The 23,816-nt window shown below is 49.5% G+C and overlaps 1 protein-coding gene across 1 annotated transcript; it reads right to left on the minus strand.

Annotated features, from left to right (window-relative positions):
* Positions 1-8,626: 8,626 nt before the first annotated feature.
* On the minus strand, positions 8,627-16,366 carry LOC146177112 (uncharacterized). Its single transcript, XM_084581469.1, is given in 3 exon segments — positions 8,627-8,717; positions 13,381-13,628; positions 15,110-16,366. Coding segments are annotated over 3 exon segments (1,596 nt in total).
* Positions 16,367-23,816: the final 7,450 nt, after the last annotated feature.

The following is a 23,816-nucleotide window of genomic DNA, read 5'->3' on the forward strand; positions in this document are numbered from 1 at the left end:
TCGCCCCGCCCAGACAAAAGAAAAGCTAACATAAGCAGTGGACCGGCTTCGAATACTCGATCGCATGCCAACCATGCGACGACGTCTGGCGCGCCCTGTCAGCAATCTTCATCCTAACAATCAAAGTTAATTGTTAGCGAGAACCACGTTCAGGTGCTTTTTACTAACATAAGAAGTGTAGTGAACAAACGCGATCGACTTAATGCTCTTATAGGTGCCACTAACGCAGACCTAATCATTCTAACGGAGACCTGGTTGAACGCAAAAATTGAAAGCAGCGAAATTTTTTATGATCCCAAAACATACGATATTTACCGTTCCGATAGAGAAGGCAGATACGGTGGTGGAACGCTGATTGCGATATCACAAAACATCCACTCTTTCCTGATATCGCATGTTTCCAATTTGGAAATGGTATGGGTCTGCGTCACGCTGGGTCATACGAGAATCGTGTTGGGTGTTTGCTACCGCCCCCCAAATTCTGCAGCTGCGTTCTTTGACAGTTTGCATGACGCCCTGAATAACATTGTTTGTCTTTTCCCATCGCATCCGGTTTCCTAGTAGGTGACTTTAATCTCCCTAATATTACATGGTCTGGCCCTATTCCTGTTGTAAAACCAGCTTCATCAATTTGCCAGCAATTTTTAGATCTATGTGCGTGCTTTCACTTAACTCAACTTGTCACTTCACCAACCAGACAAACAGCAGATTCGGCTAACACGCTAGATTTTATCCTAACGACCCATCCGGAACTTGTATCTCCCATTATATGTCTTCCAGGTATAAGTGATCATTCCATGCTGCACTTCGAGATAACAGTTTCATCTCCACGGGCCGTTTCGCGCCAGAAAGTCATTCGTGACTTTAGTAAAGCAAACTTCAATGTTATCAACAAAAACTAGGCAGGTATTTAGACACATATCTGGAAGGCTTCGAACTACGTAGCGTACAGGATAACTGGGAATTATTCAAGATAAAAGTGCAGGAACTCACCGAGGAACATGTGCCTGTTCGACGCATCTCATCTAATACTAATACTCCATGGTTTAACCAAACACTTAAACGTCTCTTGAATAAAAAGAAACGCCTTTTTCGTTCCGCAAAAGCAAGTAACCGAAGTGACCGCTGGGAAGCCTATTTTGCAGCAGAAGCCGATTACACGAAAGCTGTACATGACACAAAAATTTACTTTTTTAATACCACTTTGCCAAACATGCTATCAAGTAACCCAAAGAAATTCTGGAATGTTGTCAACCCTTCTAAAAATAATGCGATTTCACTTCAGGACGACTCTGGTGAGCCTCTCCACCCAGCAGAATGCCCCGTTGTGCTTAACAAAGTATTTTCACTCAGTTTTATCCCGTCTAATATGAATACGACATGCACTGTGCCGCGCAATAACTTTTGCTGTATGTTTCCTATTATAATTGATCCTGGTGGTATTGGGAAAATAATAGATTCATTAAAAATTTCTTCATCGTGTGGTGTCGACGCCATTAATTCAAAGTTCTTGAAACAAACTAAGATATACTCATCCCTTTATTTAGCAAAAAATTTTTCAGCAGTCATTGCAGAATGAAAAGCTGCCCTCGGACTGGAAAATAGGGAAGGTGGTTCCCTTACACAAATCAGGTAACAAATATTCACCTTTGAACTACAGATCCATTTCACTAACAAGCATTCCCTGCAAACTAATGGAACATATTCTCTATTCTAACATATTCAACTTCCTGGAATCAAACTCATTTTTTACTTCGGCCCAGCATGGTTTCCGGCGAACTTATTCTTGTGAAACGCAACTCCTTCTCTTCTCACATTCCCTGCATGTAATTATCGATAAAAATTCACAGGCCGACTGCATATTTCTAGATTTTTCAAAGGCATTTGATAAGGTGAACCACAAACTACTCATGCTTAAGCTTTCTGCTCTAAACCTAGATCATAATGTTTTAGCCTGGCTTGAATGTTTTCTTGCTAATCGTTCACAATATGTAACGCTTAATGACTACGATTCCCCCTTAACTGAAGTAACATCAGGTGTCCCCCAAGGTTCTGTACTAGGCCCACTTCTTTTTTTGATATACATCAATGACTTGCCTAATTGCGTTTCTTCTAACATACACTTATACGCAGATGACTGTGTTTTATATCGTGAAATTTGCACCGAAGACGACAAACACTACCTTCAGACTGATCTCGATAACATTTCTCTTTGGTGTAAAAAATGGCAAATGCAACTAAACCCTCGCAAGTGTGCTTTAATGAGAGTTTCCAGACAAAATACTACTACCTCCGCTTACGCTTTGGATAATATTCAGATTGCACCTGTAACGTCATACCGGTACTTGGGTGTTATCATCAGTTCGTCATTATCCTGGAAACCGCATATCGAACTAATTATTAGCAGCGCTAACCGCATGCTAGGGTATTTACGTCGTAACTTCATCAAAGCACCTGTCTCCTTAAAATTACTTCTTTATAAAACACTTGTTCTTCCTAAATTAGAATATGCCGCCCCCCTTTGGGACCCTCATCATGTCTCGCTTTGTACTTCACTGGAACTTGTTCAGAATAATGCAGTTCGTTTTATACTTTCTAATTTTAACCGGACCGCGAGTGTCACAGCTATGAAATCTAACCTTTTCTTACCGTCTCTCGCACAACGTAGAAAATTTTTACGCCTATGCTTTTTTCATAAAATTTATCATCACCAGTTACTGCACTCTCGTTTTATCACTACACCCCCCTATCGCTCTTCTCGTGTCGACCATCAACATAAGACTGGATCTATTTTTTGCCGTACTGACACTTTTTTGCACTCTTTCATTCCTCGCACATCGAAAGAGTGGAACCACCTTCCCGCTGCCGTGGCTTGTATACAGGATTATACTGCTTATCGTCAGTCTCTGATGACAATGCTTTTATCTGATGCGAATAGTTAGTTTCTTTGTTGCTTTGTTATTTTCTTCGTTTTTTATTACTTTTTTTTTCTGCTATGTTTGTTCAGTTTCTTGCGTTGCATTTGTTACAGTTGTTGTTTCTGTACTTTTTCGAATACTGTGTGTTGCTACATTTTAACTACGTTGTTGTGCCGCCTTTAACAAAAAATAATTTTTTTTCTTGCGTTGTTTGCTTGCCCACTCCCCTCTGTAATGCCTCGGCGCTTGAGGGTATCGAAAATAAATAAATAAATAAATAAATAAACATGTCGCACGGTACTGATACTAATACACACGATGCCTGTGACAGAAAAATTTTACCTCTCGAGCATCAAGCGATGGTCGAAATCGGATGTTGTGCCGACTATGATACCGCCCGCGACGCAACCTAAACCACCTGCCTGCCACAGTCTGTGCCGACACGGCGGATTCTTCACGTCACTGTCATTAAAGCATGCCAAAATCTCTTGAAATCTTATGTAATACGCGATTGGATAAAGGAATATAAAAAATAATCCTTACGGAGGATCGCAGACCTGCAGCAAGTTTCTGGTAGGAGTGATAACTGCGATACAAGCATATCTCTGCTCGCAGCCAGCAGCTGCCGGTGGGACCAGCTCAACAGATTTTGTACTACTGCTCGATCCGCTGCTAGCCCGTCGTTTAAATTGCGCGTTTCTTTTGCTGTAAGGCAGTTGGGTTCAGAGAGAGGCAGTTACGCGGGCACATCATTTACTTGGTTGGTTAGAAAGGTCATTCGATGAGAAAGGCATTACATTTTCTGTGTAGTAAGGGCATTGCGAGTGTGGGACAATCTTTTCCCTCACGAAGTGGCGCGCTTTTGAGTCGGTATCGAGGCACGCATGGGAACAAATGGACTAACAGTATAGTATAACAATCGGTTGCCCTCATATATATATGCCATCCACATCCGTCGGGTGTGTGAGTTCACAAATGGCTTAAATAATACAGCAAATGCTTCACACAGGTGTAATTTAGACGCATTCGATATCGCTCGCTCATTCTTCCCTCATTGCGGGTGTGCATGCCGAGTACTGCAAGCTTATGTCTTTTTTTTTTTTGTTCAATTGCAACTGCATGACGAGTCCTGACTTTCCCTGCCCAATCTAATCGAGGATGACTCACCGACATCAAATAATATGTTCTACACATAGTGCCGTGACAGCGCGAGTGACATCCCCACACATCGACAGGGTGACAGCACGTGCGTGCAGCTCAGATGCATGCCTGTGGCGTAAGCAAAGTAGGGATCTCCGGGCCCCGCGCGGGAGTTGAAATTTTAATTCACGTTTTTGCTTATTTAAATTTATTTTTTGCGTGTTATGATAAATAAAATTGCGTACTGGAATGATTAAGTATTCGGAAATATAAATCAGCCAAGCACGGTCGGAAAACCGCCGGAGTCGCCCTTAAATGGCACAGTCATCTTAGACAATGTTTTTGTGCGCAGCAAGTTTTCAAGCTTTAAACCTAGCGTAGCAGTGCCTGGAGAATTGAACGGGATCTGGATGGCCCAAAAGCCTGGGCCAGGACTGGGTTTAAAGCGGCGGGCCAATTTACAGAGTTCTGATTTGCAGAGTTTCGATTCACTTTGCCGAGTGAAGTACCCTTACGGCGTCAGATGGATGAAATAAAGCTGTGGTGTGCACTGAGAATAAAGTAACAATTTATTGGCCTATTTACTTTTGCCCCGCCGCAGGGGCTCAGTCCCCTTCATGGATCACTGCCTTGTCATGGCTGAGGGGCTTGCGAAACTCGATGAAGTAAGCTCTGCTGTGTAGGGCCACCCAAGATAGATAGGTCACGGCAGAGAGTTCTGACAAAATGTGATTCACTGGAGAAGGTAATGGCAACCCACTTCAGTATTTCCTTGCCAAGAAACCTCCATGGCCAGTCACAATAGCATTAATGATATGGCGCCGGAAGATGAGCCCCCCAGGTTGGAAGGCATGTTACTGGGGATGAACAAAGGGCGATTCCTAGTAGCCCCAGGACGAATGAAGCGGCTGGGCTAAAGCCAAAAGGACGCTCAGTTGTGGATGTGTCGGGAAGCGACCGGAAAGTCCGATGTTGGAAGGAGATATATCACATAGCAACATGGAATGTAAAATCTATGACGCAAGGTAAACTGGATGTCGTCAAGCGAGCAATGGGCAGATTGAACATTGATATCTTGGGTATCAGCGAGCTCAAGTGAACCGGAATGGGAGAATTTAACTCCGCGACCATTATGTCTTTTATTGTGGGCACGAATCCAAGAGAAGGAATGGGGTCGCTCTCATAGTAAACAGAAGAATGGGCAAAGCAGTGCTAGGGTACAACCCCAAAAACGACCGAATGATTTCACTACGGATCCAAGGTCACCCTTTAAACATAACAGTTATCCAAGTCTATGCACCAACCACTACTGCTGAAGAAGCTGACGTTGAGAGATTTTATGCGGACCTGCAATGCCTTTTAGACCACACTCCATCATCAGACGTCGTTTTTCTCTTTGGAGACTGGAATGCTAGGGCGAAAGTGAAGAAATATCTGGAATTACAGGCAAGTTCGGTCTTGGAGAGCCAAATGAAGCTGGGCAGAGGCTAGTGGAGGTTTGTCACGAAAACAACCTGACCATAGCGAATACTCATTTTCAACCGCACAAGAGGCGCCTGTACACATGGACTTCACCTGACGCTCTGTACAGGAATCAGATCGATTATATTCTTAGCCGGCAGAGATGGAGAAACGCTATACAAACATCAAAAACAAGGCTAGGGGCCGATTGTGGGACCGATCATCAGGTTCTTGTTGCCAGAATTAAGCTTCGATTGAGGAAAACGCCGATAACTAGAAGGCCTTTCAGGTATGATCTGGATCAAATTCCATCAGAATATGCTGTGGAGGAATCGATTTCAAGAATTAGATCTAGAAGACGGAGAGCCTGAAGGGATGTGGACTGATGTTCGTGATATAACACAAGAAGTTGCTACTAAAGTAGTTCCAAAGCAAAAGAAATGCAAGAAAGCAAACTGGTTATCTGAAGAGGCTTTGCGAATAGCTGAGGAAAGGAGGATGCCAAAAGGTATGGGGGAAAGAAAAAGATAGACGGTTCTCAATGTGGATTTTCAGACGATATCAAGGAGAAATAAGAATGCCTTCCTGAACATACAGTGCCAAGCAGTTGAGGACAACAGCCTATTAAGGAACACAATAGCTCTGTATAAGACAATCAAAGATATCAAAGGAAGCTTCTGTGCTAAGCTGGGCGTGATAAAGGACAAACGAGGCAAGGACCTCACTGAAGCCTCAGAGATAAAGAAGAGGTGGCAGGAATAAAGAGAAGAGCTGTACAAGAAGGACCCGGATGTGCCAACCCAACATAAGATGGTTGTGATTACTGATCTCGAGCCGGGCATCCCGAAAAGTGAAGTTGAATGGGCCTTAGCCAGCCTTGCTAAGAACAAAGCTAGCGGAATTGATGGCATTCCAGCTCAGTTGCTTCAAGACCTCAACAATGACGCTGTTAACATTCTGCATACATTATGTCAGAAGATTTGGACAACCCTGCCACAAGATCGGAGGAGGTCAGTTTACATCCCCATTCCAAAGAAAGGCAGTGCCAAAGATTGTTGCAACTACCGCACGATCGCACTTATTTCGCATGCTAGCAAGGTGATGTTGAAAATCCTCCCACCCTCCTCCCTTCCCTTACGGCGCGGTTCGGGTGTCCACAGAGCAAGTGTGACAGTTACTGCGCCTTTCCCTTCCTGTGAACCAATTAATAATAATAATAATAATAAATCATCCAAGGTAGGCTGCAGCAGTATTTGGATCGGAAGATTCCAGACGTGGAAGCTAGGTTTCGAAAGGGCAGAGGAACTAAAGACCAAATTGCTAACCTTCGTTGGATCATGGAAAAAGCAAGAGAGTTCCAGAAACCCATCAACTTCTGCTTTATTGATTATGCGAAACCATTTGACTGCATAGATGACAGCAAATTGTGGCAAGCTCTCCAAGAGATGGGAGTTCCAATTCACCTCATCTGTCTCCTCAGGAATCTGTATGAAGGGCAAGAGGCCACAGTCAGAACTGGGCATGGTCTCACTGATTGGTTTCCGATTGAGAAAGGAGTGAGGCAAGGCTGCATACTGTCGCTCTGCCTATTTAACCTATATGCAGAATGCATCATGAGGAAGGCCGGTCTGGACGAGTCTTCAGCTGGAGTGAAGATTGCTGGAAAACGTATCAACAACCTTAGATATGCGGATGATACCACTTTAATGGCAGAAAGTGAAGTGGAACTCAAGAGACTTCTGATGCGCGTACATGAAGAGAGTGAGAAGTTTGGGCTTAAACTGAACATTAAAAAGACAAAGATTATGGCATATTGCCCTATAACGTTCTGGAGCGTCAAGGGACAAGAAGTGGAAGCTGTGAGAGATTTTCTCTTCTTGGGCTCCAAGATTACCCCGGAAGGAGACTGCAGCCATGAAATTAGGAGACGCCTGCTTCTGGGAAAGAGAGCCATGGTTAGCCTTGACCGCCTAGTAAAGAGCAGAGACATTAGTCTGCCTACCAAGATCCGTATAACTCCTGCTATGGTCTTTCCAGTAGTGAAGTATGGATGTATGGAGAGTTGGACTGTGAAGAAGGCTGACCGCCGAAGAATTGGCGCGTTTGAATTGTGGTGCTGGCGGAGACTCTTGAGAGTTCCTTGGACTGCCAGAAGATCAAATCAGTCGATATTGTCGACCATAAACCGTGACTGCTCATTGGAGGGTCAAATTCTAAAGTTAAAGCTCAGCTACTTTGGTCATCTGATGAGAAGAGAGGAGTCGCTGGAGAAAGATTTGATGTTGGAAAGGTTGAGGGTCGCCGGAGAAGGGATAGGCAGCGAACGCGATGGTTAGATGGCATCCTCGAGGCGCTGCAGATGAAGAGATGTGATGTTAGGAAGATAGTGAGAGACTGGAAAGCGTGGCGTGACATGGTCCATAGGGTCACGAAGATTCGGACACGACTGAACAACTGAACTGAACTGAGTGTGTCAGTGGTCAAGTTGCTTAACTACTGAGACAGGGTATCCTGGTTTGATCATAGCCATGGTAGCCGCATTTGAATTGATGCATAAATCCTGGTGATCAAAATGGTCCGGAAGCTTTCCAAATGACTTCGCCCATAGCCTAATTTGCTCTCAAACATAAGCAACCGCTTTGCTTTTCGTTTCTATTGAAAGGCAGTGAGTGTGGCCAAGAATCCAACCCACCTAATTGTGTTCAATAAAAATGTAACTGCACTGGTTGCGAGGATGTTTTAAATTTTAGGCATAGTGCGCAATAAAATATAACTTATTGTCCGGTCTAAAATGTTTGGCTTATTTTATACTGATTGATCGACACTTGAAAGGATGACGTAACTACTAAAAGTTGGAAGTTCTGCATTTCGCTTCCACTTTCAGCCCTATATAACCCCAATAACCTGAAGTGTCATTAAAGAAGCCCAAAATTCTAACATTTACAAACGTTAGAAATGTTACACTTAACAAATGGTTCACTACCTGCTTAAAGGGAAGATGGGTTTTAGATTTCTGTGAGTTTCCAGCGGTCGAATGATTATAACTTGCAGTTTAAGCATGCGAAATATCTTGACGCTAGCTGTTGAAACAATGGCGCAATTGGCGATTAAAACCCCGGCGGCTGTCCGGCTTCTCTGCGCTGCACTGCGACGGGTGGGGGTCGCATGATGACGTCATTGAGGGTGCCAGTACGTTTCCTGCATAAACACATTTGGTTTGAAAAATTGAAAACAAAACTCCTGAAAGCAAAGCCCTATAAATGTAAATTAACACCATCAGAAAAGGCACAGCAGGATGTGGACGAAGGCAACAACTATAAAAAATATTACCGTGCGTGACGTCATAAACGAGCGTCACCACATAACTTTAGTGCTATGAGGAGAAGTTCAAGTTTTAATCGTAGATTACGCCATCAGTTTGAACGCTAGCGCAAAAACACTTTGCGTGCATTGCCCAGAGCCTATATTGACTCGAATCCTTGAATATCGCGGAATTCTTGAAAAGTGATGCAGCTGCTGTTTAAAGATGTAGTGAACCATCTTTTAAAGTTTCTGGTTCCGGTTTCCACGTCACTGATGCCGCCGCCGCTGACAGAAAACGTCCGCTGACGCCGCGACACCTGTCTACAGTTCCGCCCTATAAAATTAAGGTACGTGCATAACCTCCTATATTATCGTAGTTGGATCACCACGTGGCTTTCGCCTATGAGCGGTTTTGGTTTCAACAGCCGAAGCTGCGATACAGTCGCTGCTTCGGCTGGCGTTTTCGTCAATGGCGTTTTCGTCAATTTGCCTCCCGAAGGGGACATGATCCACTGGTTTTTTTTTTGTTTTTGTTCACGTTTGCGCTGAAAATTGTTTATAATTCTCTGAAGAATGCGCATGCGTAAGCGTTCGAGGATCAAGGAGGAAGCACGTGGCTGCACAAACAGATCTGCAGCAACCCAACACGTGCAGAACTGACCCCTTTTATAAGCCACTCGCGCAGCTGTTTAATTTAAAAGGGAACCGACCTGCCCGGCCAGTTATCGGTACACCGCCGAAAAGGGCGCTTTCCACTGGCGCCTGCAGCGCCCCCCTGCTAAGCTCCGGTCCACTATGGCGGGAGGGTCAATGGCAGGGACCTGTTGGGCTGGCTTTTTAAAGCACCGTTTTAAAAACTGCTATGTAAAAGTATTATAATGAACTTCTAAATGTCACGTTGGGTTGTAGCGGCACGCACCCGTCGCAACAACAAAGAAGCGAAAAGGAAAACACGCTCAAAATGGCAAGAAAAGTTTGCACTTCAGCATCAGGCTCGGGTATTCTAGCTGAAGCATCCGGAACGAAAAATAAAATTGAGCAGGAAATTATGCTGACGTCAGCCCTGGACATCAGACAGATGGCAATGAATGTGGGCCGACGGCCATTTCAGAAAGGTTTTAATCACGGTGTTTGAATCTTGTGTGAATTGTAAACAGGCTGATTCTGACATACTGATTTATTTAAGGAAGGGAAAGGCGCGGTAATTGTCTCACTTGATTTCTGTGGACACCGCAACCGCGCCGTAAGGGAAGGAAGGAAGATGGGAGTGAAAGTGGAAAGAGGAGCCGTAGTGGAGGGCTACGGAGTAATTTCGACCACCTGGGGATCTTTAACGTGCTCTGACATCGCACAATACTATTTGGCTAATCTACAAAGAAAGGGGAAAGAGAGAAAGAGGAGCCCTAGTGGAGGGCTACGGAGTAATTTTAACCACCTGGGGATCTATAACGTGCGTTGACATCGCACAGCACTCGGACGCCTCTTCATTTCGCCTCCATCGAAACGCAGCCGCCAAGGTCGGGTTCGAACCCGGCTACTCCGGCACAGTAGTCGGACGTCTTACCACAACACAACTCCAGCGGGGCACCTCCGCTGCCTCGTGCAAACAAAAGAGAAAATAGAGAAGAAAGGAAAAAGAAAAGGGAGAGAAAGACGCGCGCCGCAACAACAGCCGTCGTCCACCACCGAAGCAGTGGCGGGTGCAATGATGGCCTACAACAGAAAAAATTCGGTGGCTGGCTAGCCCCCGCCGCAAGCGGCGTTGACCTACCGTCCCTGCCCTGTAGGGCCAGGAACTGCCACCATTCACCACCTCTCATGTCCCTTAAAAGGAGAATGGCGAAAGCCCACCGTTCCTCTCCTATCATTTGCCTCTATTCGTTTGCCTCGTTGCAGTACGACACATAATTATTATCGGTTTACAGAAAGGTAAGGCGCAGTATCTGCCACACACTCCCCGCTCTAGCTGAGCTGAGACACCTTCGCTGCCTCGTGCGGACAGAAGAGAAAGCAGAGAAGAAAGAAGAGGGAGAGAAGGGCGTGCTCCGCAACAGCCGTTGTCCACCACCTATGGCGGCAGGTGCAATGACGGCCCACAACAGATGCAAATTCGGTGGCTGGCGCCCCCGCCGCAAGAGAGAGAGAGAGAAAACATTTATTGCTCTAAAAAGTTTCTGGTTTTAGCGGCGGGCCGATGTCTTCATATCTTCGGCCTCTTCACAATGTCGGCGCCCCTATTCCAGGGCACCGCTTAGTCTTGCAGGCGTGCCGCACCAGTGCCCTTTGGGCCGTGAGCTCGCTGCTGGTCAGCAGACCCTCCCATTGTTCCGCACTCGGGTTATTTAGTTTGTGGAAGGCTCTGTTTCGTTCCCATTCCCATGTGATGTGGTATAGTGTGGGGGTTGCCCCGCACCACGGACATGTGTTCCTGTATTGTGTAGGGAACATCTTGTGTAGTATGTATAGATTGTGGAATGTCCCTGCTTGCAGTCTCCGCCAGCAGACCGCCTCGTGCTGTGTTAATGATGTGTGGGGTGGTGGGTATTTGAATCTCCGCCCTCTGTGGCAGTTTAGTATTTCTGTATACGTTGGTTCCACCGTTATGGGGTCTTCCAGGGCTTCTGACTGCCCTGCTCGGTTCGTATCTCGCGAACTAGGCTGTCTACCCTCGAGTTACCCTCTATCCCGATGTGTGCCGGTATCCAGAAAATCCTGTGTCTTAAGGTCTTATTTGGAAGCCTTGCTTCGAGGAGGATGCTCAGCGCTTCCTTGCTTATTTTGCCCCGTGTGTAGTTCCTGCATGCTGCTTTGGAGTCTGTTAGGATTATGAGAGACTTGTTCCTACGGTAACCTTCGGCGGCCGCTAGAGCTACGGCAGCCTCCTCCCCCTCCGTTATCGTACAGTTTCTTAACGTGGCACTGCTGATTGGTTCCCCCATGTGGTCTACCACTGCTGCCGCGACTCTGAACTTTCTGGTCCTGCGGTCCCATGGGTATAGGGCCGCGTTTGCGTATACCGTATTTTCCATTGTGGCTAGGTTCCGCTGCACATAGTCTGCCCTGGCCTGCCTTCTAGCGGCGTGGAGGTTGGGATCCATGTTTCTCGGCAGGGGGCTGACATCCAGTGTTTGACGGACCTCGTCTGGAATGGTGGCTGTTCTATCTACGATCCCTTCTACGTCGTGTCCTAATCTCTCTAGGAGCTTGCGGCCGGTGACTGTCTGTTGGAGCCTATTTGCGCACTTAGCTGGGCGTCCGTTAGTTCTTCGAATGTGTTGTTTAGGCCCATTTGTAGCAGCTTTTCATTTGATGTGTTTTTGGTAGGTGGAGTGCCGTCTTGTACGCTATTCTTAGCAGCGCCTCCGTCTGTTCTTTGTCTTTCGTGGTCATGCGGTGGTATGGCAACGAGTACGTGACTCTGCTGACTATCAGGCTTTTGACGAGCTTGACCGTGTCGCTTTCCTTCATCCCGCTTCTGTTCTGCGATACCCTCTTTATCATGCGGCTTACTTGTTCTGTTGACGTCTTGAGTAGACTGATTGTGTGTGTACATCTTCTGCTTCCTTGGATCCACATGCCTAGGATGCGTATCATGTCCCTTTCCGGAATATTTTGGCCTTCTAACCTTACTGTCAGGTCCACCTTGGTGGGGTTGGACCCTACCCTAAAAAGTTCCGACTTCTCCGTGGCACAGGCTAGGCCCCTTTCTCTCACGTACTCTTCTACACATGTTACTGCTTCCTGCAGTCTCTCTTACTTTTGTCCTAGCGAGCCTCGATTCGGCCAGACCGTAATGTCGTCGGCGTACATTGCGTGCTGGATGCCATCGATCTTGCTGAGTTTTCTAGCCAGTCCGATCATCGCAATGTTGAAGAGCACTGGTGAGATTACGGATCCTTGCGGCGTGCCCTTTCGTGGGGTGGTGAAGGTGTCGCTTCGCAGGTCTCCCAACCCCACTGTCGCTGTGCGTTCTGATAGGAAGGATGTTACGTAGTCGTGGGTCCTCCTTCCGCAAGTGGCGCTGTTTAGGCCTTCCATGATGGCTTCGTGGCTAACATTGTCGAAGGCCCCTTTGATGTCCAGGGCCATGATAATGTTTTCGCCAGTTCTGGGTGCCTTGTCTATGATTTCTTCCTTGATCTGCAGTAGGACGTCTTGCGTTGACAAGTTCGCCCGGAAGCCGAACATGCTGTGCGGGTACTGCTCCTCGGCCTCTAGATATTGTTGGATTCGCCTGGTGACGATTCTCTCGTACAATTTTCCAAGGCACGACGTGAGGGAAATGGGTCTCAGGCTCTCTATCTGAAGCTTCTTGCCGGGATTGGGTATCATAACCACGACAGCGTGCTTCCACTCCTTCGGGACCATCCCCTCTGCCCACAGCATGTTGAGGTATACCGTGAGCTGGTCGATTGCCTCGTCGCTGAGGTTGCGAATCAAGGCGTTCTTGATCTTGTCTGCGTCGGCTGCTGCGTTTCGTGTTGTCGCTCTTATCGCCGCCTGGACTTCCTCTCTCGTGATCGGCCTGTCCATTGCAGGATTGTCCGCCCCTTGGTACTCCCCGTCGTAGCCCTGGGGGTTGTCCTTTCCGTAGCATTTGATGCGGACTGCTTCTAGCAGTTCGTCTGTTCCGTCGTGCTGGTGGACTAATTTCTGAATTGCCTTGCCACTTTCTGTTTTTGTCTTGGTTGGGTCCATGAGGGCCTTTAGTATGCGCCACGTGTTGGCCGTGCTGAGCGTGCCGTTCAGTGAGCTGCTGAACTGCTGCCGTCTCTGCCTGGCCAGTTTTGTTGCGTACTCCTCTGCCTTTATCGTGATTTCCGCGATCGTCATTTTGAGTTTTTTATTTAGCTTTTGCTTTTTCCAGCGTTTGGTGAGCCCGCGTCTTGCCTCCCATAGCCCGAGCAGCCGCTTGTCCACCTCCGGTACTTGCTCTGTTCTATTTCTTTCGTATAGAGTTCTTGTATTTGTTTCAGTTGTTGGCCCCACTCCTCCACGGAAGTGATTTCCCCTTTTAGTTGTTCGCAGTGCTTGCGGAAGGCGTCCCAGTTGGTAAGGTGGGCCGTTCCGATCTTCCTCTTTACGTTGGCTGCTTCAATTGTCGTTCTTAGTATGTAGTGGTCACTGCCTAGGTCTTCCAGCAGATTTTCCCAATCGGCCTGCTTTGTTCCTTTAATGTAGGTGAGGTCAAGGCAGGTATCTGGACTCACACTGTTACCTCGCCTAGTCGGTTGATTTTCGTCCGTTAGGAGGTCACAGTTTATGCTTTCCGCCGCCACGCATATCTGTTTCCCCTTTCTCTCTGTTTTTTGGTATCCCCAGCTCGCGCTTCTTGCGTTGAAGTCACCCGCGATTACTAAGGTGTTCGTCTTGGCTAGTTTATTTGCTTCCGAAAAAAGCTTGCTGAAATCGCCACCCTTTTGTTTTGGGGGGCTGTAAAGGTTGACTACGAAGGTGCTCTTTGCCTTGTGCTTCTTTTTGGGTATAATTTCTGTTATTATATGTTCTATCTGTGTGCCCTCAATCTCTTTGTGTGCTATGGTGACCAGCTTATTGCTGATGAGGGTAGCGACGCGTCCGTTTTCCTGACATGTGTATCCCTTCAGGGTGGGTGTGGTGTTAGTCTCCTGTAGCATGATGATGTCTGGAGGTGTGTGTATGGTATTGATGAACTGCTGGAGGAGTCCCTGCTTGCGCCGGTATCCCCCGCAGTTCCACTCCCATATATCTAATTGGTTCTGTCCTTCCATGTTGCGTCACTGCTTTTTCCACTTTGGTTTTCTGCCCAAATCTTCTTTCATTAAAAAGCCTGTCTCTGTCGTCGTTTGTGGCTTTTGTGTGTTTTGGCTTTTAACGTATGTTCGGAAATTTTGATCTTGTATCGCTACTTTCTGCTGCAATTGCATCAGTTGGTTTTGCATCATACTCATAAAATTTTCCAATTTGCTCTCTAAGATTTGTGGTTGTTGTGTGTGCTGCTCCAAGGGCTGTTCCGGCGCTTGCGGGGCCGGGTTCATTATTCGCGGGGGCGAACCCTGTCTCTGGAGCTGCATTTCCTTTATGAGGTCATATATTCTTTTTTTAAGTTTCCGCGTTTCCTCGCGGCAGAGTTCGAGCTCCTTTTTAAGTGCCCTATTCTCCTCAGCGAGTTTCTTTTCATTGTTTGTTTGATTTTGTTGTCCCGAGTGCGGAAAAAGTGATTTGGGAGGGCCTGCTCCCCAGCTCACCTTCACTCCACCTTTCTTCTGTTGTTGCTTTTGTTGTCCCGGGTCTCCGCTTTGCTTTACCAAGGGTGGGTAGGACCGGCTTCTGGACGGGCTCGCCTCATCCCGGGCCTGGCTCCCGGTCCGCTCCGAGCTGAACCACCTTGGTCCACGTCCTCCTTTTCGGTTTCGCCTCCGGCTTTGTCGCTGTGTGGGCCCGCCTCGTGTGGGTCCTCCTCGCAGCTCTTCGGCCGTCTTGAGCCGGTGCTTGCACTCCCTCGTGCCGGCTGCGTGATCGCCTCCGCAGACCAGACACTTGGTTGTGCACGAGTGTCCTTCCATTGGATTCTGCGTTCCGCAGAGTCTGTAGGCCTTGCTTCCCGGGTTGGGGCAGACGTCCGATTTGTGTCCTTGTTGACAGCAGATATAGCAAATCTGCCGCGTCGGGCGGTATGGGTAGCACCACATCTCTCCTCCGTAGTATAGTACTTGTCTTGGTGTGGTGGGTCCGTCAAACGTGATGACGGCTGAGCTTGACTTTCCAAGCATCCGGGCGCTGTGGATCTCGACTCCCTGCGTCCGCACCCTCAGGTTGGCTTTGAGTTCGGCAGATGATGTCCCCGGTTCTATACCGTGGATCACGCCCCTCTGAGTGCCTTCTGGGGCTGCTACGTAGGCGTTGACTTCATACGCTCTGTTGTCAAACGTAAGATGGGTAATACGTCTTACGTTCTGGGCCGTACCTTCATCGTCTGTGCTGACTATGATGATGTTCGAACCGTTTCGTAGTCTTATAATTATGTCTTCGCTCTTGCACTTTGCACCGGTCGCTGCGACAACGGCTCAAGCGACTTGATGGGTTTGTAGCGATCATATCACGAGGCCCCTCGGTCTCAGGATCACCTTGAAGTCGTCTTTCGGGAGCGGCGGCAATCTTGGGCCTGGCCGGCGCGCCGCTTCCCTCTTGTCTTGCTTCAGCGCAGCTGGCGTTCCAGCTGCCGTCGAGGCGCCCCCCGGCGTTTTCGCGCCTAATTCCGCTTGGGCGGGTGGCGGGAGATCTCCGGGGTTTTTCCGTTCCTTGCGGGGTTTCCTCTTGCGTTTCGATCTGGCTAATTCCCAATTTTGGTCGTCTTCCTGCTCGATTTCGCTCTGCGAGCCCTGCGAGCCCAACATGGCGACCTCGTTTGGCGCGAAAATCGCCGCGTTTCCCGCCTCAGCCGCTGGCCGAGTGCTGACGTGGCAATCTTCTTCTATCTCCTGGGTTTCCATGAAATCTTTTGGTGATGCTTCTGATGCCCTCTCAGTGTTGGGTCTGTTGTCGAGGTAGAGGGCCGTCTCCATCGCCGTCGTCGCTCGTGACGAGGCCGGAGTCCTCGAACGCCCGTTGTCGCGCTAGGGCTAACGAGGCTTAGCTCGCACCCCGCCGCTCGGCAAACGCAAAGTCCGGAAGAAAACCCAAAAATGGGCCCACCTCTTCGAATTTGCTGTCCAAGTGGTCCGTTTTTGGAGATCCGTTGAGATGATCGGGCCTGGCTGGTCGAAATTTGCGGAGCTCATGCGAAGCACGTCCGCTCCCTCGAGCTACCGCAGCGCCTCCACCCCCCCCCCCGTCCGGTAGAAAACCCAAAAATGGGCCCACCTCTTCGAATTTGCTGTCCAAGTGGTCCGTTTTTGGAGATCCGTTGAGATGATCGGGCCTGGCTGGTCGAAATTTGCGGAGCTCATGCGAAGCACGTCCGCTCCCTCGAGCTACCGCGGCGCCTCCACCCCCCCCCCCCCCCGCCGCAAGCGGCGTTGATCTACCGCCCGAGCCCCGTAGGGCCAGGAACTGCCCCCCTTCTCCACCTCCGTTCTCTGCTTTCTCGGGCAAGAGTAAGTTTGGAAGGTACACCATCGCCCTCGTCGCGTGAGTTCCTTGGCGCGCGTTCAAGTGGCATTTAAGATGGCATCAACGCTAGACAAAAACACATATCGCGAAATATGATCAGCTCCGCCGGGGTGGTGCAGTAGGTAAGACGCCCGACTACTGTCCGGAGTGCCCGGGTTCGAACCCGACCTCGGCGGCTGCGTTTCGATGGAGGCGAAACGAAGAGGCGTCCGTGTGCTGTGCGATGTCAGCGCAAAATTAAAGAACCCCAGGTGGTCGAAATTACTCCGTAGCCCTCCCCTACGGCTCCTCTTTCTCTCTTTCCACTTTTACTCCCACCTTCCTCTCTTCCCTTACGGCGCGGTTCAGGTGTCCACAGAAACAAGTGTGACGATACTGCGCCTTTCCCTTCCTGTGAACCAACTATTATTATTATTATATGATCACACCTTATGCATAAATATCGCGCACGGGATTTCGTTCCATGAGCCTAGAAAGGGTTTCACTTAAACAATGCAAATAATTCATCAAGACGCACGGCCTACTGCGCGCCAAAGGGTGAGCGCTTACTATCCCTGACCAAGGTGTCTCCACCGTCACTCGTGACGCGTACTACCGAACCATAAAACTGCTGCCACCACCGGATAAGACACTAAGTAATAGAGAGGCGACCGCATGGAGGCGACTGCAAGCTGGAAATTTCGTTAACCGAGTATTGGCTTTTCACGTACTACCAGGGGATCAGGAAAATGATCTTTGTAAAGCATGTGGGGAGAGGGGTACTCTCGACCACATTATATGGGAATGCGTCGACTCCCCTGGAGTTGAGGAAAATACCAGTAGCAGAGAGAGCTGGGAAGCCTTGATGCGGAGCGACGACCCCGCTCGGCAGCAACAAGACGCGTCCGCCTGGGGGCCGAGGCCGCGAAGAGATAAAATCTCTTTTTTAGCCTTTAGTCGCGGAGGCTCCATCCCCCATCCCCTAGGCCTGCGTGCCGGCCGGAGGTGGGGAGTAAGGGGCCTCTATTTAAGATGGACAATAAACGTTGTCATCCATCCATCCATCCATCCATCCATCCATCCATCCATCCATCCATCCATCCATCCATCCATCCATCCATCCATCCATCCATCCATCCGTCCGTCCGTCCGTCCATCCATCCATCCATCCATCCATCCATCCATCCATCCATCCATCCATCCATCCATCCATCCATCCATCCGTCCGTCCGTCCGTCCGTCCGTCCGTCCGTCCGTCCGTCCATCCATCCATCCATCTCCCGTAGGCGCACTGGAGCAGCCGACGCTCTGAGCGAGTTAAACGGATATTCTTGCTGAAAGGTCTCTCTGAACGCAACCTAAAAGGTAACATACACACACTGAAGGTAGGAAATGATTACTGTGAAGGTAATTGCATAGTGTAACCGTTGTCATACCGATTGTTACTGAAAGGTGTCTGTTAACGCTACCTAAAGATAACATACACTCACTGAAGGCCGGAAATAATGACGGCGCAGGCAATTGCAAAAAACAAATATTCAGAAACACGATTATAATCAGTTAGTACTGGTTAGTGACTAATTAGTCATTAGTTTCATAACTTAGGTAAATATGTATTCGTTAATTACTACTATTATGTTAATAAGTAAACTAGCGAACTACTAACTACCATGTTACTCATTACTACCCAACCAATTAACTCGTTAACTATTTTTCAATTAGTTACTGTTTACCAATGCCCACATATATGGTGCGCTCTGAAAAGTGTGACACCCTCTGTCGACAGCCTCTGTTGACAGCTCCTGCTCACAGCGATGAGCTTTCACCTTAAAACGTTGGCAGAGCTACGCATGCATAGGCTGAAAGAAAAGGGGAACCCGTGCCCTCACACAACAATCTGAGGACACGCAGTAACAATCGGAAACGCAATGCAGTCTCCACCCGATGGCCTTCACAGGTAAACAAATTTAAAGCTTGTGGGCCGCGTAACCTCGAGCGAGCGCGCCCGGCGGAACGGCGCCGGCGGCGACCTTCTGCGCATGTCACGCCAGCCGGTCATGTGCACAGGTGTGTGCACATGACCCTTACTCGGGACTAGATAAGCTGGGGGCGATCGGCGCCGGTGGCTTTTTTGACTTGGTCGGGTGTTGTAGTGAGCGGTGCGGCGTTGTATATCGGTCGGCGTTAAGGGTGCGGCCATCTCGCGCGGGAGATGCCGCACCCTTAGAACACTGTAAAGATAACACTGTAAAATCTGTAAACACTGTATTAACACTGTAAAATCGGCGAGCACAGTGGCAGCGCGCGCGTGCACTGATCACCCAATGTTTCAGGTTTGTGCCATAAACAGAGCAAAAATTACCTTTAAAAATTATTTCTTCCTTTTGCACAAAACGAAACCTAATAAACTAAGCAAAAAAAATAATAAACACGTTTAGAAATTATTTCTTCCTTATTGTAAAACATTATACGTAAAACGCCTCCTGCCGCGCTTTCTCTCTCTCCATTTATATCCTTCTCCACCAGTGCTTAAATCATGGAGCCAGTATTTAAGCTCTAATTGCGTGTCAAAGCGTCCAGCAAATTACACAAGATCGCTTCAGTACGTACGCGCGCGAGGGGGCTTCCTGTATAAATTTCAAGGGATTTCACTTACCGCTGCACAATGTTTTGGATTTTTTAGAGGGCGCGCTTGATTACACAGCATTTACATAAATCATGCCACTAAGCAACAACGCTTCGCTAAATTGGATATCACGCGGGCAATACACATAGGCACATCCGTGCACGCCAGCAAACAGCAGTCTGTCTGTAGTGTTACAGTCTGACCACGAAGACGCATTCAAGTGGGGGTGGCTGCAGTGCCACCGCCAACGCCCTACCTAGTTCATTAGGAGTTCGGCGCACGCCGCCGGAGTGGTCCGACGTGATTTTCTCGCGCTCCGAGCTCCGCCAGCACGCGAACATTGGCCCGCGCGGCACCCAAATCGGGCCCCCCGGGAAGCCGTGCGCCTGCACGGTGAGCCCCGCGGTCCCGGCCGCTTCTCCGCCCCAGACGATCAAGCGCCGCAGCTCCCATGGCTGCCGCGGATTCCCCGGAATTGACGGCCTCCAACTCGGTCTGCGGGTATGATCCGTCGACCCTGCAAGTGGTGAACATGGACACCGTTCAACCCGAGGACTCTACCCCGTCTGAAGAGGAATACCTCGATGACATGGTGAGAATTTGGCGCAACAAGAAGTCATCAGCTCCAAAAGACACCGGCGTCGCCGCCCGGCAACAGGCGGCCGCCGGGTCTTCCGTGACAGGCGGAGCCTCCCAGCCCAAATGGCTGCCGCTGCAGACGCCGCGCATTGGGCGAGAAGAAATTATTGTTGTGCTCAAGCCAGCCGCAACGTTGAACTTGAAGGCTACATTCGCCCCTGGACAAGCCGGAGCCGCTGTCGACGGCCTACTGAGAGACCTTGGTGACGTGGGATTCACTGTGTGGCCGGTGTACGACCAAAATGTGTTAGTGTGTGCCCTTAACACACTTCCAGCCGCCGAGCGCTTACTCGGAGATGTCGCGCTGACGAGCGCAGCACTCAGCTCGCATTCCGCGGCCACCTCAATGCTGCTGCAGAGGTGTCATCACGGTCGCGCAGAACAAAAACAACTCTTCTCTTCGTGCGGCCCTGACGTGGAGAAGAGGAAAAATTCTATATGTCCGAAAACTCGGGGACTCGCCGTTCGCGGTCGTCACTTTCGCCGATAAGATGGTGCCGCGACAAATCGAATATCATCTAGAGAGTGTCGCAGTGCGCCTCTATAAGAAGACTGTTCCTGCTTGCTACCGCTGCGGCACGGTAGGACACCGGGCAGATATTTATCCGCGCCCACAAACCGGATGATGTGCCTTGTGGGTCTCAGGTGGCTATCACACCTGAGGGCCTAGCTCAACACGAATGCTTCCCAAAGTGCCTGCTCTGCGGGGAGCACATCTTACGGCATCTTCCGGATGTTCCGGAAAGTACCGCAAGCCGATCAAGTCAGGGACCCCACCTCCCGTCAAGCCAAAGGGCAAGCCACCCCAGGATCCGCCCCCTCCAAGAACAAGAAACGCCAGAAGTTGAAGGAGGCTTTCGGTGGTGCAAATCATGTGAAGTCCAAGGCCCCGGAGCAGCCGCCGCCTGGGCCTGGCTTCTCAGCCGGGGATTTCCCGCCCTTGGCACCTGTTAAACCCAAGGTGAGTGCTTGGGCTAGGGCCGCCTCTCACTCCCCTACCGCCACTGAAACCGCCCTAAAGCAACAAAATGCTGATCTCAGGCGCCAAACCGAAATTTTGGCGCGCAAAATTCAGGAACTGTAAACTAAGCTGACCAGGCAATCAAAGTCCCCTCCGGCGGGGCTCTCGTCTATGGATCAATCTGAGCCGGATGATCGTGAGGATGCACATTTGGTAGCGTCCGGGCTAGCTAGCGTCTCCGAGTCCTCTTGTAGAATCGTGACCGAGGGACTCACGGTCCTCGAGGGCCGCCAGAGCGCTCTAGAGCGTAAGATGAAGGCGCTACCAGGTAACATCATGGAGGCAGTTAAGAGTTCCATTCTGGAGCTCATTCCGACCTAAGCCAGATTCTCCCTACTATTGCTAACCAGGTGAGCAAATCCGTTACGCTGGCTATTGAAAGCCAAATCAGGTCTAGTCTTTCCCGCTCGAGATCTTCGCGACCCGACACTCGTAAGCGGAAGGTGACACCTCAGCATATCACCGCGGGCTCGCAGGAGGTCAACCCGGCCGTACAATCGCCGGAGTTGTTGGTGCCTCTGCCTGACGAACCATCAACAATGGGGAAGGATGTGCCCCCCCCCCCAAAAAAAATAAAGAATAACGTTCAGTATGGCTAACTGTCCCCTGCGTAAAGCCAAAAACAATCAGTGCGAACAATTTGAGATTATACAATGGAACTGCAGGGGGTTGAAGAGCTGGAAGAAGAGGTCGCATCTCCAGCTCTACCTGCAGTCCCTCGGTACTACACCACCGTTTCTTGCCTTGCAGGAGCCCGGAGCAGACGTTAAATTCACTGGGTACAACTCGTTTCAGGGGGGCCCCACAACGTGCATCCTGGTTAATAAGGCATATACCGCCGTTTCGGTCACTCCGAAAGTAATTTTTGGAAACTTCAACGCCCCCAGCCTTCACTGGGGTTACCACTACGAAAAGGCCAAAGGCCGTAAGCTAGCGGAGATCATCTCCACGCTTCGTCTAACACTTTTAACGGACCCTGGCTGCCCCACATGCGTGGGCAACTCGGTGACGCGGGATACGTGTCCTGACCTATCTCTAATCAAGAACACTACAGATACCACCTGGGAGAACCTGGGGGACTCTCTTGACAGTGATCACTACCTTCTAAGGATCAGCCTTCTTGCGAAGGCACATCGGAAAAAGTGGGGGGAGGCCAAATTGACCAATTGGCGCCACCTCCGAATGCAAGGAATCCCTCCCGTGCTTTTGATTGGCGGTTATGCGGAGTGGGCAAAGCAGTTCGACAAAATACAATGAAAGCATGCCACCACCATTCAGACTACAGAAGAAATCCCCGCTGTGGACAACCACCTCCTGCACTTGTGGGAGGCACGCCGGAGTCTACCGAAAAGGTGGAAGAAACAGAAACTAGATCACAAACGCTAAGCTCGCATTGCCAAGCTGACTGAGCAGGCCGCGGTGTATGCCGCCCAGCTCACAGAACCAAATTGGATCGAATTCTGTAACTCAGCAGCGCGTCGCATGAGCTCGAGAGAGACTTGACGCCTTTTTCGCAGCCTCATTGACCCCGCTCAGACGAGAACCGAGACGCAGAGACAGGTCTAGCTGGCAGGCTTTGCACGGGTACGATGGTACAACGGCTCAACTAGCGGACACCCTGTGCGACAGGTACCTCTGTCGTACGTGTGGTAGACGTAGCCGGTATAACGAGCAAAACTGTTTATTTATACATCATTTAATGGCGCCCGTTTTCGCTCTCCTTGGCACGGTCGCCCATGCCGGGGACTCGCGGCGGTCCGCCTGGTTAGCTTGCCGCTTGGGGCGCTCTCGTCAGTGGCGCCCACAACACCCCCCTTTTTTTAAAGGTTTGATCTCTCAGGTCCAGGCGTTCTGGTCGCTTACAAACACGTCCACTTCTTGTGGTCCTCGTGTCCTGCAATGGTAGCTGGTGTCTTGCTGTGCGTCTTGCTTGTCCTCTGTCGGTTTGTACAACGTAGGACCTTGGTTCTGATGTTGGCTGTGTTACCACGCCGTGTGATGCAGCTCCAGCGAGGATGCGCACCGCTGTGCCTGGTGGTAAGCGCTCTCGGTTCCGTACCTTGTGCCGGGTGTCGTATGATCGTTTTGCACGAGCTTTGTAGGCTTCATTATTTTGTCTGAATTCGCTGTCGTCCCACTTCGGGGCTAGCAGCTTCGAAGTGGTCGGTACTCTAGTGTGCAGACGACGACCCATTAAGAGTTCTCCTGGTGAAAACCCTTCCACTCTGGGTGTGGCCCTGTAGGCAAGCAGCGCTTCGTGTATGTTGGGAGACTTCCTCAAAAGCTGCTTTGCTGTCTGCATAGCCCTCTCAGCCATACCATTGCTCTGCGGGTAGTAAGGGCTTGAGGTTTTGTGTGAGGCTCCCTAGTGATGCACTAGTTCTTCGAACTCTGTGGAAGTGAGCTGCGGCCCGTTGTCTGTGCGTATTGTCAGTGAAACACCGTACCGTGCAAACGTTGGCTCCAAGACTAGGGCTGTGTTTTTGTAGCTGTCCTCGGCAGCTGTTCTAGTTCGAAAAATCGAGAGTAGTAGTCTACTACTGCAACAACATACTCTTTCCCCTCCAGCGTGAAGAGATCCATGCCAACTGTGTCCCAAGAGTGTGCTGGCAATGTGGTTTGAAGCAGGGATACTGTT

Source organism: Amblyomma maculatum, chromosome 10 (assembly GCF_055883805.1).
Source record: "Amblyomma maculatum isolate TAMU_Amacu chromosome 10, ASM5588380v1, whole genome shotgun sequence".
NCBI lineage: Eukaryota > Metazoa > Arthropoda > Arachnida > Ixodida > Ixodidae > Amblyomma > Amblyomma maculatum.